General features: G+C 48.9%; 1 protein-coding gene across 1 annotated transcript in view; it reads right to left on the reverse strand.

Annotated features, from left to right (window-relative positions):
- The window catches only part of MGAT5 (alpha-1,6-mannosylglycoprotein 6-beta-N-acetylglucosaminyltransferase), a 298273-nt gene that overhangs the window by 197649 nt on the left and 84686 nt on the right, over window positions 1–15938 (reverse strand). The window contains exon 2 of the mRNA XM_063933791.1: window positions 12182–12563. Coding sequence (XP_063789861.1) covers window positions 12182–12422 — 241 coding nt within the window. The 5' untranslated portion in view covers window positions 12423–12563. The remainder of the gene's footprint in view (window positions 1–12181; window positions 12564–15938) is intronic.

Here is a 15938-nt window from a genome sequence, read left to right on the forward strand (position 1 = left end):
CTTTTTGTTTAAGCGGGACGCCATCATGTCCACCTGTGGCTTTTCCCAATGGTTTACAATCAGTTGGAAGACTTCTGGATGAAGTCCCCACTCTCCCGGGTGGAGGTCGTGCCTGCTGAGGAAGTCTGCTTCCCAGTTGTCCACTCCCGGAATGAACACTGCTGACAGTGCTAACACGTGATTTTCCGCCCATCGGAGAATCCTTGTGGCTTCTGCCATCGCCGTCCTGCTTCTTGTGCCGCCCTGTCGATTTACATGGGCGACTGCCGTGATGTTGTCTGACTGGATAAGAACCGGCTGGTTTTGAAGCAGGGGCTTTGCTTGACTTAGGGCATTGTAAATGGCCCTCAGTTCCAGATCATTTATGTGTAGGGAAGTCTCCTGACTTGACCAAAGTCCTTGGAAGTTTCTTCCCCGTGTGACTGCACCACAGCCCCGAAGGCTGGCATCCGTGGTCACCAGGACCCAGTCCTGTATGCCGAATCTGCGGCCCTCTCTGAGATGAGCACTCTGCAGCCACCACAGCAGAGACACCCTGGTCCTTGGAGACAGGGTTATCAACCGATGCATTTGAAGATGCGATCCGGACCATTGGTCCAACAGGTCCCACTGAAAGGTTCTGGCATGGAACCTGCCGAATGGAATCGCTTCGTAGGAAGCTACCATCTTTCCCAGGACTCGCGTGCAATGATGCACCGACACCTGTTTTGGTTTCAGGAGGCCTCTCACTAGAGATGACAGCTCCTTGGCTTTCTCCTCTGGGAGAAACACTTTTTTTTTTTTTTTCTGGACTGTGTCCAGAATCATCCCCAGGAACAGTAGACGTGTCGCTGGAACCAGCTGAGACTTTGGTATATTCAGAATCCAACCGTGCTGGTGTAGCACCTCCTGAGATAATGCTACGCCGACCAACAACTGCTCTCTGGACCTCGCCCTTATCAGGAGATCGTCCAAGTATGGGATAATTAAAACTCCCTTTTTCCGAAGGTGTATCATCATTTCGGCCATTACCTTGGTAAATACCCTCGGTGCCGTGGACAGGTCGAACGGCAACGTCTGGAATTGGTAATGACAATCCTGTACCACAAATCTGAGGTACTCCTGGTGAGGATGGTAAATGGGGACATGCAGGTAAGCATCCTTGATGTCCAGAGATACCATGTAATCTCCCTCTTCCAGGCTTGCAATAACCGCCCTGAGCGATTCCATCTTGAACTTGAATTTTCTTAAATATGTGTTCAAGGATTTCAAATTTAAAATGGGTCTCACCGAACCGTCCGGTTTCGGTACCACAAACATTGTGGAATAGTAACCCCGTCCTTGTTGAAGTAGGGGCACCTTGACTATCACCTGCTGGGAATACAGCTTGTGAATTGCCTCTAACACAGCCTCCCTTTCTGAAGGAGTCGTTGGTAAGGCAGATTTGAGGAAACGGCGGGGGAGGGGGGGGGGGGGGATGTCTCGAATACCAGCCTGTACCCCTGAGATACCACTTGAAGGATCCAGGGATCTACCTGTGAGCGAGCCCACTGATTGCTGAAGTTTTTGAGACGGCCCCCCACCGTACCTGGCTCCGCCTGCTGAGCCCCAGCGTCATGCGGCGGACTTAGCAGAAGAAGCGGGGGAGGACTTTTGTTCCTGGGAAGTGGCTGTATGCTGCAGCTTTTTTCCCCTACCTCTGCCTCTGGGCAGAAAGGACGCGCCTCTACCCCGTCTGCTCTTTTGGGGGCGAAAGGACTGCACCTGATAATACGGTGCTCTCTTTGGTTGTGAGGGGACATGTGGCAAAAATGCTGACTTCCCAGCTGTTGCTGTGGACACTAAGTCTGAAAGACCATCCCCGAACAACTCCTCACCCTTATAAGGCAAAACTTCCATGTGCCTTTTAGAATCTGCATCACCTGTCCACTGCCGGGTCCATAACCCTCTCCTGGCACAAATGGACAGTGCACTTATTTTTGATGCCAGCCGGCAAATATCCCTCTGTGCATCTCTTATGTAAAAGACAGCGTCTTTATATTGCTAAACGTAGAGCATATTAGTGTCCCTGTCTAGGGTGTCAATGTTTTCTGACAGGGAGTCTGACCATGCAGCTGCAGCACTGCACATCCATGCTGAGGCAATAGCTGGTCTCAGTATAATACCAGTGTGTGTATATATAGCTTTCTGGAGAGCCTCCTGCTTTCTGTCAGCAGGTTCCATTAGGGCGGCCGTATCCTGGGACGGCAGTGCCACCTTTTTTGATAAGCGCGTAAGTGCTTTATCCACCCTAGGGGGTGTTTCCCAACGTGACCTATCCTCTGGCGGGAAAGGGTACGCCATTAGTAATTTTTTTGAAATTACCTATTTTTTTTCGGGGGAAGCCCACGCTAGTTCACACACTTCATTCAATTCTTCAGAAGGGGGAAAAACTACTGATAGTTTTTTCTCCCCAAACATAATACCCTTTTTTGTGGTACCTGGGGTCACCTCAGAAATGTGTAAAAATAAGATTTTACTTACCGATAAATCTATTTCTCATAGTCCGTAGTGGATGCTGGGGACTCCGTCAGGACCATGGGGAATAGCGGCTCCGCAGGAGACAGGGCACAAAAGCAAGCTTTTAGGATCACATGGTGTGTACTGGCTCCTCCCCCTATGACCCTCCTCCAAGCCTCAGTTAGGTACTGTGCCCGGACGAGCGTACACAATAAGGAAGGATCTTGAATCCCGGGTAAGACTCATACCAGCCACACCAATCACACCGTACAACTTGTGATTTGAACCCAGTTAACAGTATGATAACAATGAAGTAGCCTCTAAAAAAGATGGCTCACAACAATAATAACCCGATTTTTTTGTAACAATAACTATGTACAAGTAATGCAGACAATCCGCACTTGGGATGGGCGCCCAGCATCCACTACGGACTATGAGAAATAGATTTATCGGTAAGTAAAATCTTATTTTCTCTAACGTCCTAGTGGATGCTGGGGACTCCGTCAGGACCATGGGGATTATACCAAAGCTCCCAAACGGGCGGGAGAGTGCGGATGACTCTGCAGCACCGAATGAGAGAACTCCAGGTCCTCCTCAGCCAGGGTATCAAATTTGTAGAATTTAGCAAACGTGTTTGCCCCTGACCAAGTAGCTGCTCGGCAAAGTTGTAAAGCCGAGACCCCTCGGGCAGCCGCCCAAGATGAGCCCACCTTCCTTGTGGAATGGGCATTTACAGATTTTGGCTGTGGCAGGCCTGCCACAGAATGTGCAAGCTGAATTGTACTACAAATCCAACGAGCAATAGTCTGCTTAGAAGCAGGAGCACCCAGCTTTTTGGGTGCCTACAATATAAACAGCAAGTCAGACTTTCTGACTCCAGCCGTCCTGGAATTATATATATATATATATATATTTTCAGGGCCCTGACAACGTCTAGCAACTTGGAGTCCTCCAAGTCCCTAGTAGCCGCAGGCACCACAATAGGTTGTTTCAGGTGAAACGCTGACACCACCTTAGGAAGAAACTGGGGACGAGTCCGCAGTTCTGCCCTGTCCGAATGGAAAATCAAATATGGGCTTTTGTAAGACAAAGCCGCCAATTTTGACAATCGCCTGGCCGAGGCCAGGGCCAACAGCATGGTCACTTTCCATGTGAGATATTTCAAATCCACAGATTTGAGTGGTTCAAACCAATATGATTTGAGGAATCCCAACACTACGTTGAGATCCCACGGTGCCACTGGAGGCACACAAGGGCTGTATATGCAATACTCCCTTGACAAACGTCTGGACTTCAGGAACTGAAGCCAATTCTTTCTGGAAGAAAATCTATAGGGCCGAAACTTGAACCTTAATGAACCCCAATTTGAGGCTCATAGACACTCCTGTTTGCAGGAAGTGCAGAAATCGACCTAGTTGAAATTTTTTCGTGGGGCCCTCCTGGCCTCACCCACGCAACATATTTTTACCACATGTGGTGATAACGTTGTGCGGTCACCTCCTTCCTGGCTTTGACCAGGGTAGGTATGACCTCTTCCGGAATGCCTTTTCCCTTAGGATCCGGCGTTCAAACCGCCATGCCGTCAAACGCAGTCGCGGTAAGTCTTGGAACAGACAAGGTCCCTGCTGGAGCAGGTCCTTTCTTAAAGGCCGATGCCACGGTTCCTCTTGGAACAGACATGGTACTTGCTGAAAGCAAATCCCTTCTTAGCTCCCGAGGCCATTAGTCCTCTGTGAGCATCTCTTGAAGTTCCGGTTACCAAGTCCCTCTTGGCCAATCCGGAGCCACGAGTATAGTTCTTACTCCTCTATGTCTTATAATTCTCAATACCTTGGTTATGAGAAGCAGAGAAGGGAACACATACACCGACTGTTACACCCACGGTGTTACCAGGACGTCCACAGCTATCGCCTGAAGGTCTCGTGACCTGGCGCAATACCTGTCCCATTTTTTTTGTTCGGGCGGGACGCCATCATGTCCACCTTTGGTCTTTCCCAACGGTTCACAATCATGCGGAAAACTTCCCGATGAAATTCCCACTCTCCCGGGTGGAGGTCGTGCCTGCTGAGGAAGTCTGCTTCCCAGTCGTCCACTCCCGGAATGAACACTGCTGACAGTGCTATAACATGATTTTCCGCCTAGCGAAAAATCCTTGCAGTTTTGCCACTGCCCTCCTGCTTCTTGTGCCGCCCTTTCTGTTTACGTGGGCGACTGCCGTGATGTTATCCCACTGGAACAATACCGGCTGACCTTGAAGCAGAGGTCTTGCTAAGCTTAGAGCATTATAAATTTGCTCTTAGCTCCAGTATATTTATCTGGAGAGAATTCTCCAGACTTGATCACACTCCTTGTGTGACTGCTCCCCAGCCTCTCAGGCTGGCCTCCGTGGTCACGAGCATCCAATCCTGAATGCCGAATCTGCGGCCCTCTAGAAGATGAGCACTCTGTAATCACCACAGGAGAGACACCCTTGTCCTTGGATATAGGGTTATCCGCTGATGCATCTGAAGATGCGATCCGGACCATTTGTCCAGCAGATCCCACTGAAGAGTTCTTGCGTGAAATCTGCCGAATGGAAGCGCTTCGTAATAAGCCACCATTTTTACCAGGACTCTTGTGCAATGATGCACTGACACTTTTCCTGGTTTTAGGAGGATCCCGATTAGCTCGGATAACTCCCTGGCTTTCTCCTCTGGGAGAAACACCTTTTCCTGGACTGTGTCCAGAATCATCCCTAGGACCAGCAGACGTGTCGTCGGAACAACTGCGGTTTTGGAATATTTAGAATCCACCCGTGCTGTCGTAGAACTACTTGAGATAGTGCTACTCCGACCTCCAACTGTTCTCTGGACCTTGTTCTTATCAGGAGGTCGTCCATTTTCTTTGAAGACGAATCCTCCTTTCGGTCATTACCTTGGTAAGGACCCGGGGTGCCTTGGACAATCCAACGGCATCGTCTTGAAAATGATAGTGACAGTTCTGTACCACGAACCTGAGGTACCCTTGGTGAGAAAAGGCAAATTTTGGGACATGGAGGTAAGCATCCCTGATGTCCCGGGACACCATATAGTCCCCTTGTTCTTTGCTATCACTGCTCTGAGTGACTCCATCTGGATTTGAACCCTTGTAAGTGTTCAAATTTTTCAGATTTAGAATAGGTCTCACCTAGCCTTCAGTACCACCATATAGTGTGGAGTAATACCCCTTTCCTTGTTGTCGGAGGGGTAAATTTATTATCACCTGCTGGGAATACAGCTTGTGAATTGTTTTCAATACTGCCTCCCTGTCGGAGGGAGACATTGGTACAGCAGACTACAGGAACCTGCGAGGGGGGAAACCTCTCGACATTCCAATCTGTACCCCTTGGATACTACTTGTAGGATCCAGGGGTCCTGTACGGTCCCAGCGTCATGCTGAGAACTTGGTAGAAGCGGTGGAGGGCTTCTGTTCCTGGGAATGGGCTGCCTGCTGCAGTCTTCTTCCCTTTCCTCTATCCCTGGGCAGATATGACTCTTATAGGGACGAAAGGACTGAGGCTGAAAAGACGGTGTCTTTTTCTGCAGAGATGTGACTTAGGGTAAAAAACGGTGGATTTTCCAGCAGTTGCCCTGGCCACCAGGTCCCATGGACCGACCCCAAATAACTCCTCCCCTTTATACGGCAATACATCTTTGTGCCGTTTGGAATCTGCATCACCTGACCACTGTCGTGTCCATAAACATCTTCTTGCAGATATGGACATCGCATTTACTCTTGATGCCAGAGTGCAAATATCCCTCTGCGCATCTCGCATATATAGAAATGCATCCTTTAAATGCTCTATAGTCAATAAAATACTGTCCCTGTCAAAGGTATCAATATTTTTAGTCAGGGAATCCGACCAAGCCACCTCAGCTCTGCACATCCAGGCTGAGGCGATCGCTGGTCGCAGTATAACACCAGCATGTGTGTGTATACTTTTTAGGATATTTTTCAGCCTCCTATCAGCTGGCTCCTTAAGTACGGCCCTATCCGTAGATGGTACCGCCACTTGTTCTGATAAGCGTGTGAGCGCCTTATCCACCCTGAGGGGTGTTTCCCACCGCGCCTTAACTTCTGGCGGGAAAGGGTATACCGCCAATAATTTTCTATCGGGGGAAACCCACGCATCATCACACACTTCATTTAATTTATCTGATTCAGGAAAAACTACAGGTAGTTTTTTCACCTCACACATAATACCCTTTTTTGTGGTACTTGGAGTATCAGAAATATGTAACACCTCCTTCATTGCCCTTAACGTGTGGCCCTAAAAGAAAATACGTTTGTTTCTTCACCGTCGACACTGAAATCAGTGTCCGTGTCTGGGTCTGTGTCGACCGACTGAGGTAAATGGGCATTTTACAGCCCCTGACGGTGTTTGAGACGCCTGGACAGATACTAATTTGTTCGCCGGCCCTCTCATGTCGTCAACCGGCTTGCAGCGTGTTGACATTGTCACGTAATTTCCATAAATAAGCCATCCATTCCGGTGTCGACTCCCTAGAGAGTGACATCACCATTACAGGCAATTTGCTCCGCCTCCTCACCAATATTTTCCTCATACATGTCGACACACACATACCGACATACAGCACACACATAGGGAATGCTCTGATAGAGGACAGGACCCACTAGCCCTTTGGGGAGACAGAGGGAGAGTTTGCCAGCACACACCAAAACGCTATAATTATCCAGGGACAACCTTTATATAAGTGTTCCTCCCTTATAGCATTTTAATATATATACATATCGCCAAATCAGTGCCCCCCCTCTCTGTTTTAACCCTGTTTCTGTAGTGCAGTGCAGGGGAGAGCATGGGAGCCTTCCCCCCCAGCCTTTCCGTGAGGGAAAATGGCGCTGTGTGCTGAGGAGAATAGGCCCCGCCCCCTTTTCGGCGGGCTTCTTCTACGGAGTTTTAGATATCTGGCAGGGGTTAAATACATCCATATAGCCTCAAGGGCTATATGTGATGTATTTTTCGCCATACAGGTATTATACATTGCTGCCCAGGGCGCCCCCCCCCAGCGCCCTGCACCCTCCGTGACCGCTGTGTGAAGTGTGCTGACAACAATGGCGCACAGCTGCAGTGCTGTGTGCTACCTGATGAAGACTGAGAGTCTTCTGCCGCCTGGTTCCGGACCTCTTCATCTTCAGCGTCTGCAAGGGGGGTCGGCGGCGCGGCTCCGGGACGAACCCCAGGGCGAGTCCTGTGTTCCGACTCCCTCTGGAGCTATGTCCAGTAGCCTAAGAATCCAATCCATCCTGCACGCAGGTGAGTTGAAAATCTCTCCCCTAAGTCCCTCGATGCAGTGAGCCTGTTGCCAGCAGGACTCACTGAAAATAAAGAACCTAAAAACTTTTTCTAAGTAACTCTTTAAGAGAGCCACCTAGATTGCACCCTTCTCGGCCGGGCACAAAAACCTAACTGAGGCTTGGAGGAGGGTCATAGGGGGAGGAGCCAGTACACACCATGTGATCCTAAAAGCTTGCTTTTGTGCCCTGTCTCCTGCGGAGCCGCTATTCCCCATGGTCCTGACGGAGTCCCCAGCATCCACTAGGACGTTAGAGAAACATTTTTCATTGCCTCAATCATATAACGAGTGGCCCTATTGGACATTACATTAGTCTCTTCGTCGTCGACACTGGTATCAGTATCCGTGTCGACATCTGTGTCTGCCATCTGAGGTAGCGGGCGTTTTAGAGCCCCTGATGACTTTTGAGACGTCTGGGCAGGCACGGGCTGAGAAGCCGGCTGCCCCGCATTTGGCATGTCGTCAAATTTTTTATGTAAGGAGTCGACACTTTCGCGTAATTCCTTCCACAAGTCCATCCACTCCGGTGTCTGCCCCGCAGGGGGTGACAACACATTTATAGGCACCTGCTCCTCCTCCACATAAGTCTCCTCATCAAACATGTCGACACAGCCGTACCGACACACCGCACACACACAGGGAATGCTCTGACAGAAGACAGGACCCCACAAAGCCCTTTGGGGAGACAGAGAGAGAGTATGCCAGCACACACCAGAGCGCTATATAAATCAGGGATTAACTAAATTATATCCCCTTATAGCTGCTATATGTATATTGCGCCTAAATTTAGTGCCCCCCCTCTCTTTTTTACCCTTTTCTGTAGTGTAGACTGCAGGGGAGAGCCAGGGAGCTTCCTTCCAGCGGAGCTGTTTGGGAGAAATGGCGCCAGTGTGCTGAGGGAGATCGCTCCGCCCCTTTTTCGGCTGACTTTTCTCCCGCTTTTTTATGGATTCTGGCAGGGGTATTTAACACATATATAGCCTCTGGGGCTATATATTGTGATATATTTGCCAGCCAAGGTGTATTTATTGCTTCTCAGGGCGCCCCCCCCAGCACCCTGCACCCTCAGTGACCGGAGTGTGAAGTGTGTATGAGGAGCAATGGCGCACAGATGTAGTGCTGTGCGCTACCTTGGTGAAGACTGATGTCTTCTGCCGCCGATTTTCCGGATTCTTCTTGCTTCTGGCTCTGTAAGGGGGCCGGCGGCGCGGCTCCGGGACCGAACATCAATGGCCGGTTCCATGCGGTCGATCCCTCTGGAGCTAATGGTGTCCAGTAGCCTAAGAAGCCCAAGCTATCTCCAGTCAGGTAGATTCGCTTCTTCTCCCCTTAGTCCCTCGCTGCAGTGAGTCTGTTGCCAGCAGATCTCACTGTAAAATAAAAAACCTAAAATATACTTTCTTTCTAGGAGCTCAGGAGAGCCCCTAGTGTGCATCCAGCTCAGCCGGGCACAGGATTCTAACTGAGGTCTGGAGGAGGGTCATAGTGGGAGGAGCCAGTGCACACCAGGTAGTCCTAAAGCTTTCTTTAGTTGTGCCCAGTCTCCTGCGGAGCCGCTATTCCCCATGGTCCTTACGGAGTCCCAGCATCCACTTAGGACATCAGAGAAATTCCGACATCTGCCAAAATGTTCGGACGGTAACATTCACAGGATGGGATGTACTGTACTAAGCATTTTCAGCACATCCTGCCACACATCGCATTGATACTAATCACATATGTACCAACATATACGATTAGTACAGCAAAGGACAGTTCTCCCAATAAGAGCAGTCCTTTGCGATCAGCATTGGTAACTTGACTTCCGGGTTTCGGCACTGGGAGTCCCTCTGCGAATTAGGGCCAAAATACGAAAATGGGAGCTTTTGGGGTTTTAGCCACATTTTCACTTTACTACGTATCACCCACAATTTGCAGAGTTTTCTTTGTTTAATAAACTAGACAGACAACACAACTGGGAAAACATTTTCTCTGAACGTTGAAAAATGTTAGAAAACCATTTTGCTTACCTCTGTCACAAAAAAAAAAAAGTTTTTTAACCTCATTAAAACTACAGATGCATCTTTATACATCTAGCTTCTATACACAATGCAGCACGAGGGGTGTACTATGTTATACAGACGCTTGGGATCCTGGCGCTGGGATCCCGAGCGCCGGCATGCCGGCAGCGGGGCAAGCGCAAAAGAACTCCTTGCGGGCTCGCTGCACTCGCCACGCTGCGGGTTCTCCCTTCAGGGGTGTCGTGGATTCCCCTGGAGGGAGAACACGGCATATCGAATGCCTTCCCAGCCGTGATGCAGGCATATCAAATGCCTCCCCAGTGCGAGGTGCCTGGCAGGAGTGCCCCACTGGCAGTGCAGCATGGTTTTACCCAGATGCGTCCTTTTTTTGCTTTGCTAACAGAGCAATGTAAGTAGGACGCACAAGGAGATTGTGTTGATTGATTTAATATAGGACACTTGTATTGGGAAAAAGCTGCGGCTGCAACTGTTATATCGCACCTGATCTCCAGTCTAAAGTGATGGGAGATTGTGGGGGTGATAGTCAATTGTCTCCCATTTTCGAAAAATCGCACCCATACCAGCCGGGTTTAGGTGCGTAAAGCTGCTCAACCCAACTAAACTAGTGGGCACAACGCGAAAAGTCCCATTTGGGTGTCCAAACAGGTCACCTTTCACACATTTCAGCTCAACACCCCCAGGGGTAGCAAGCTAAAATGATGATATCGCGCCCGTCGGCAGAAACATTTCATTAGCTGCTGGTGATAGCGGGTGGGATGTCGGGATAACATTGGAACTCCGCCCTTTGGGGGCCATTCAGATCCGACTGCAATAGTGGCCTGCAGCGCAGTTTGCCGCTGGCAGCAACATGCGCACGTGTAATGGCCGCGTGGCCATACACACTGAGGTAGCATCCCGATGCGACCGCAATGTGATTGACAGGCGACGGTGTTGCGAAGGCGGGGTTACGGCGTTGCGGGGGCATCGTTGGAAAGACGGGGGTGGTCCGGGACCATTTTTGGGGAAAAGCTGCGTGACGTCACACGCAGCCGCTCCAAACACAAACCCAAAATAGCCGCTGACATTCTAACAGTGCGCCAGGGGTCAACCTTAGTTCCAATTAAATTGTGCACGCATTGGGAGGTGGCCTTACACATGCTGGACGCCCTCAGCATGTGCATAGATGAACACAGATCTGGCTGCGCGCGCAGCGATCTGCGTTCATCTCTGAATAACCCCCTTTGTGTACAGATTCAGATACTCAGTCGAACCCAGATATACAAGTGAACTTCTCAAATTAATCAGCACAGACTCTTCATGTGTCCTAGTCGCACTGCATTGCCCTTAAGACGCATACTTGTAACAACTAAAAAAGAAGCAAAAAAAAAAAAAAGGACACCTGATCCCAAAAGATTCTCACACGACCTGGTGTGCCAAGAGGGGTTGTTTGGCGCATCCTTGCCTACATGTTATTTCTCACCCGGAGAGGATATGCTGCAGGAGTCTTCGGGGGCGGGGCCGGACTGTGACATAACCAAGCCCCACCCCATATCGGAAAATACCGCGATTCACGGGTCCGCAGGAAGGCGGCGGGGTTAAAATGGCACGATTTGCATCATTTTAACCCCATCCCCACCCAACGGACTCGCGAATACGGGAGATTATCTCTCCATTCTGCCCGCATCACTAGGGTGCGAGCAGGATGCGGGAGACCTGCCCACTCTTCGCGGGAGCCTCCTGCAGCTTCCGGGAGAGTAGGTAAGTATGGTTTGTCGTGACTGCAGCAAATATGTATGAGGAGACATCTATATAACCAACTGCCTGGAGCACAAGTTGCACAGATCCTGACGGAGGTGTGTCCAGCCACTGTGCTTTCTACAGTGCACACGTCAATTGACTTCAGCCAATCTGCTATCTCTCCCTGTAATAGCACATCTAATTGGAAAAGACTGCATAGTCATCTGGCACAATATACACACACTAAACAGGCTAGCCAAGCCTCTGATCCTGCAGTGTCATTCACATAGGGACATGTCACACAGGCAGCTTCCTGGCTTACAGATATACATTTGCCAGTGTCCCAACCAACCGTCCTCCAACCCCAAATAAATAGTTTTCTTTTCCCTCAAAAAATAATTTTTCTAATCTCTCACCAAACCGTACAGAAAAGCAAAACTAAAAAGCAGTATAAAGCCATAAACAGCTTTCTGAATCACTCAGCCAGATGGCCAATTAAACCTATAATTTGTTTTATCTTCGAAAAATAGAGGATTTGAAACCTGCATGCTCTTCTAGATCTTCTATCAAACAGAGTATTAATAAAGCAATGTCATCCATTCTCTCATGCAAAGCCTGCAAAATTCTCCTTACCATATGCTGTCATTGTCCCGACATATGGCCCGTCTACTACGTTCCTATTTTCTTCCGCCAGGGCTTTGATATATCGTTTACTGAGATCCAAAATCTGTTCGCGGAGCATGGTGCTGCTTTCATGCTGAGTCCGCTGCTGAATGGTAAAATGAAGTAACATCATGCCCCAGATAAAGCCAAAAGTCACCAGGAAGAAGCCAAGCTTCTGGGAGGACAGTTTCCAAGGTGTAAAGAGCGCCATGACCTTCTGAGCAATTCTTCTGCCAGCACAGTTGCTTCAAAGGCCGCAGAATGCATTCAAACCCATGATATTACTGTTCATAAGGCTGACGGTAGTTGCAGCACCTCACTCATCAGGATGCTTCCATTCAGCGCCGTAATGCTGCAGAGGTGAAAAAGTAGGATTCAGTTTAAAGAGGTTAAAAACAAAATTTAAATAAATGATAAACATGGATATACTGGTATTACTTTTTATTATAACACCCTATTGGAAGCGTGCCCATCCCGCACATATTGGCATATTTTAGGAATAACCAATGGTCATGAAACTACAACCAATTAATTTGGAACGAACAGGAACATTTTGAATTATATGTTGTAGTCTTAGTAGTACTCCATTAACTTCCTTTGACTTGTAATGTTAAACATATACGGTGGGATGTGATGCCGCCCGAGTTCGGCGGGGCGTGCGGGATGCCCAACGAACTCTGACATTTTTTATAGGGGCAATCACTTACAAGGCATGGTTTTTCCATGTAAGGGATTGCCCCTTTAAAAAAAACATCTGAGTTCATCCGGAATCCCGCACAGTAGTCGAACTCGGGCAGCATTACATCCCGCTGCAGGCATTCAGAGAAAATGCCATCTACCTCTGGCCTACAGATTGTGGCTCAGAGCAATTTGCAGCCTGCAGGTGGCCTTATTGCAGGTTATCAAGGCAGCAGTGGCACTTTAAGATCTGTTTTTATTTCCCTGTAGTAATAAGCACAGATTCACACTCTATGGGGGGAATTCAATTGTTTGAAAAGTCAGTTGGGTGTCTGTTTTTTTCCAGACACCCAACTAACTTTTCAAACAATTGAATATCCCCCTATGTAACAATAGTCATGAGAGGTGCATGCAATATCGATGCTGGGCGCAGCGGAGCTTTCAATCGTCACTGCACCAAAGCCGCATGCTGAGCAAGTGATTAGCGACTGTGGCTGCGTAAATTTTTTTTTTTTGCAAAGCGAGTGACAGGTTGTCAGCATATGGGGGAGGTAATCGAGGGGGGGGGAATAAAAACGCAGTCATGTGCCATAGTTAGACAGTATGCATTTATTCGCAGCTGGAGAACCCCATGCATCTTAGGAGAGCCACTCTGTCCAAGATAGCAGAGGTCTTATGGTCTGGCCAATGTGCAAACACTTATGTACACAAGCTGCAGATGCGAGACGCCAGCATTGGGAGTTTCTGTGCAGAAGACAGTGGCTGAGTCATTAGCATATTTTCGCAAGTGTATTTTGAACAAACTCCCAGTTGCTCATGCATCTGCGGGCACATGAATGAGGCCCAGGGCGGGATGTACTAACAAGGAAATGTGGTAAAAAAATAATAATCTGAAAATGAGGTCTGACCGCAATTTCCTTATCTATAAGGATCAGAAAGCAGACCTTTCCGGAGCTTGTACCCAACAGGCAACACCATCCATAGATGGAGTTTCCTAACAGAAGGCTGTGGGCTTATTTTCATATAGTTCCCGGAGAGGTGTCCAATAGGATTCCTTCCAGTGTCCCCCACAGCTTGAGAATGGACAGAATGACTCCTGGGTCATAAACCCAAAAGTCCTTATATCGCTAAGTACTGCTCTTTTCAGAAGACGAGTCCTTTATGATTTTAATTGCAAATCTACAAGCATACCGGCATTATTTACGCTGCTCTCCAGCTTGTACGTGGCAGGTGGTTTAGTATGATTTGTCTGCGCATGGGATGCCGGTGGTCAGAATACCGATGCCTGTATCCTGATAGTTGTAAGCCCAACTGGGAGGGGGAGGGGGTACCTCCGTTCCAGCTGCCTAACCCTAACCTCCCCCGTTAGTGCCTGACCCTACCTCCCCCCAGTAGTGCCTAAACCTAATCCCTCTGCCCCCCAACATAACCCTAACCCTCCCCCCTGGGAGGCACCTAAAGCTAACCCCTTCTCCCCCGGCCCAAACCCACCCACTATACTTCTGTTCGGGAGGCCGGCTGTCTGTATTCTCGGACCGGTGTCCTGACCCTGCCGAGATTCAGTCGTCGGCATTCCTAATGCTTAGATCCCAAAAGCCAGCATCTTGACCACATCCCGTGGCAGATGTATTGCATTTGCTCAATACATCCCGTCCCCAATGTCTTGCAATAACCAAGTTTCCTCATAGGCATTGTAGCAGAACTCTATTTTCCTGAACTATACCACAGTGGTCAGTGATGGAGACTGCTTCGATATCAATATTAGATAAAGTGTATGCCTTTTTAAATGAGTATGAAACAGAATTGTGATACGGCAGAAATTACGCTTTTTACTTTTTAAGCAATAAAAAACAGTGAAGCATGGATTATGCACTAGACTGTACAAGAAAGACTTTGGACACACTGCAGACTTAAAATAGATTAGCTTTACATTAACAGAAAAACATATACTTAACGGAGCAAACAATATTCTGTTTACCCAAATGCACTGCTAGCTAGATGGTGGTTATCACTCCAGCCCTCTACCTTCACATTAGGCAATTCTAAACTTTGCCCATTTCCAGACAGCAATATATTACAGGTTTTTACAGCGACATGTTTTACAGACACTGGCGGCAGCTTTGTGTGTAGATGAGATTAGTACAAACAGTTCATCTAATGACTGCTGCCAATGTCTCATACAAACCCCCATCCACCCCCAACACAGCTTCTGCAATCTTGGATGCATACACAGTTGCTGAGAAAAAGAGCGACGTTGCTCATTTTCACACTTCCTGAGCGGCATCGTTCACTCTCTCGGCAAGTGTGTACCTGGTGATAATGTGCAATGCGCAGCCCCGCGGGGCGTTAACGACCCTTGCTGTCAGCCGTACATGCAGCTCAATTTGGACGACAATGACTGCTGCCAGCACGGCCTGGCTGCTGCGTGACGTCACAGATACCCCTTTCATACCGCACAAATAACCCGGTACGGGTCAGCGTGTGGTGTGAAGGCGCCATAGCCGAAATTCCGGATCGCCTGACCCGGCAATTCGACCCGGGAATAAAGCAGTGTTATTCCCGGGTTGAATACCGGGTCAATGGCAGCGTAAATGGGCTCTCGGGTCGATGTGACCCGGGACCCGTTCACTACAACAAGGAGAGGCGGCGTGGAAATGATCTCATCTCCCAGTGCCGCCTCCACCCCCACCCGCTATGGCAACCCGCCCAGCATACTGCCGGTTCGGGGAAGCCAGCAACAGCATCCAATGCCGGATCCCACCCGGCAAGGACCCATTTCCAATTCCCGGGTGGGATCCGACATTGGCAGTGTGAAAGGGGTATTAGAGATATGGTCGTCATATCGCTCAGTGTGTATGCACTGCCACCGACGCCCGGGAGGGGGAAACCATTAGGCGACAATGCTCATAGTCAACGTTGCCTAGTGTGTACCTACCTCTATAAAAAAAAGTTGAAACAATATATATTTAATCAAAGAAGGCTATGCCAGTCTGTAATAGCATATCAGTAGGCATTTTAATGCAAGGTAAGGTCTCAAGCTACATTATAA

This window comes from Pseudophryne corroboree, chromosome 7 (assembly GCF_028390025.1).
Source record: "Pseudophryne corroboree isolate aPseCor3 chromosome 7, aPseCor3.hap2, whole genome shotgun sequence".
In the NCBI taxonomy this organism is placed as follows: domain Eukaryota; kingdom Metazoa; phylum Chordata; class Amphibia; order Anura; family Myobatrachidae; genus Pseudophryne; species Pseudophryne corroboree.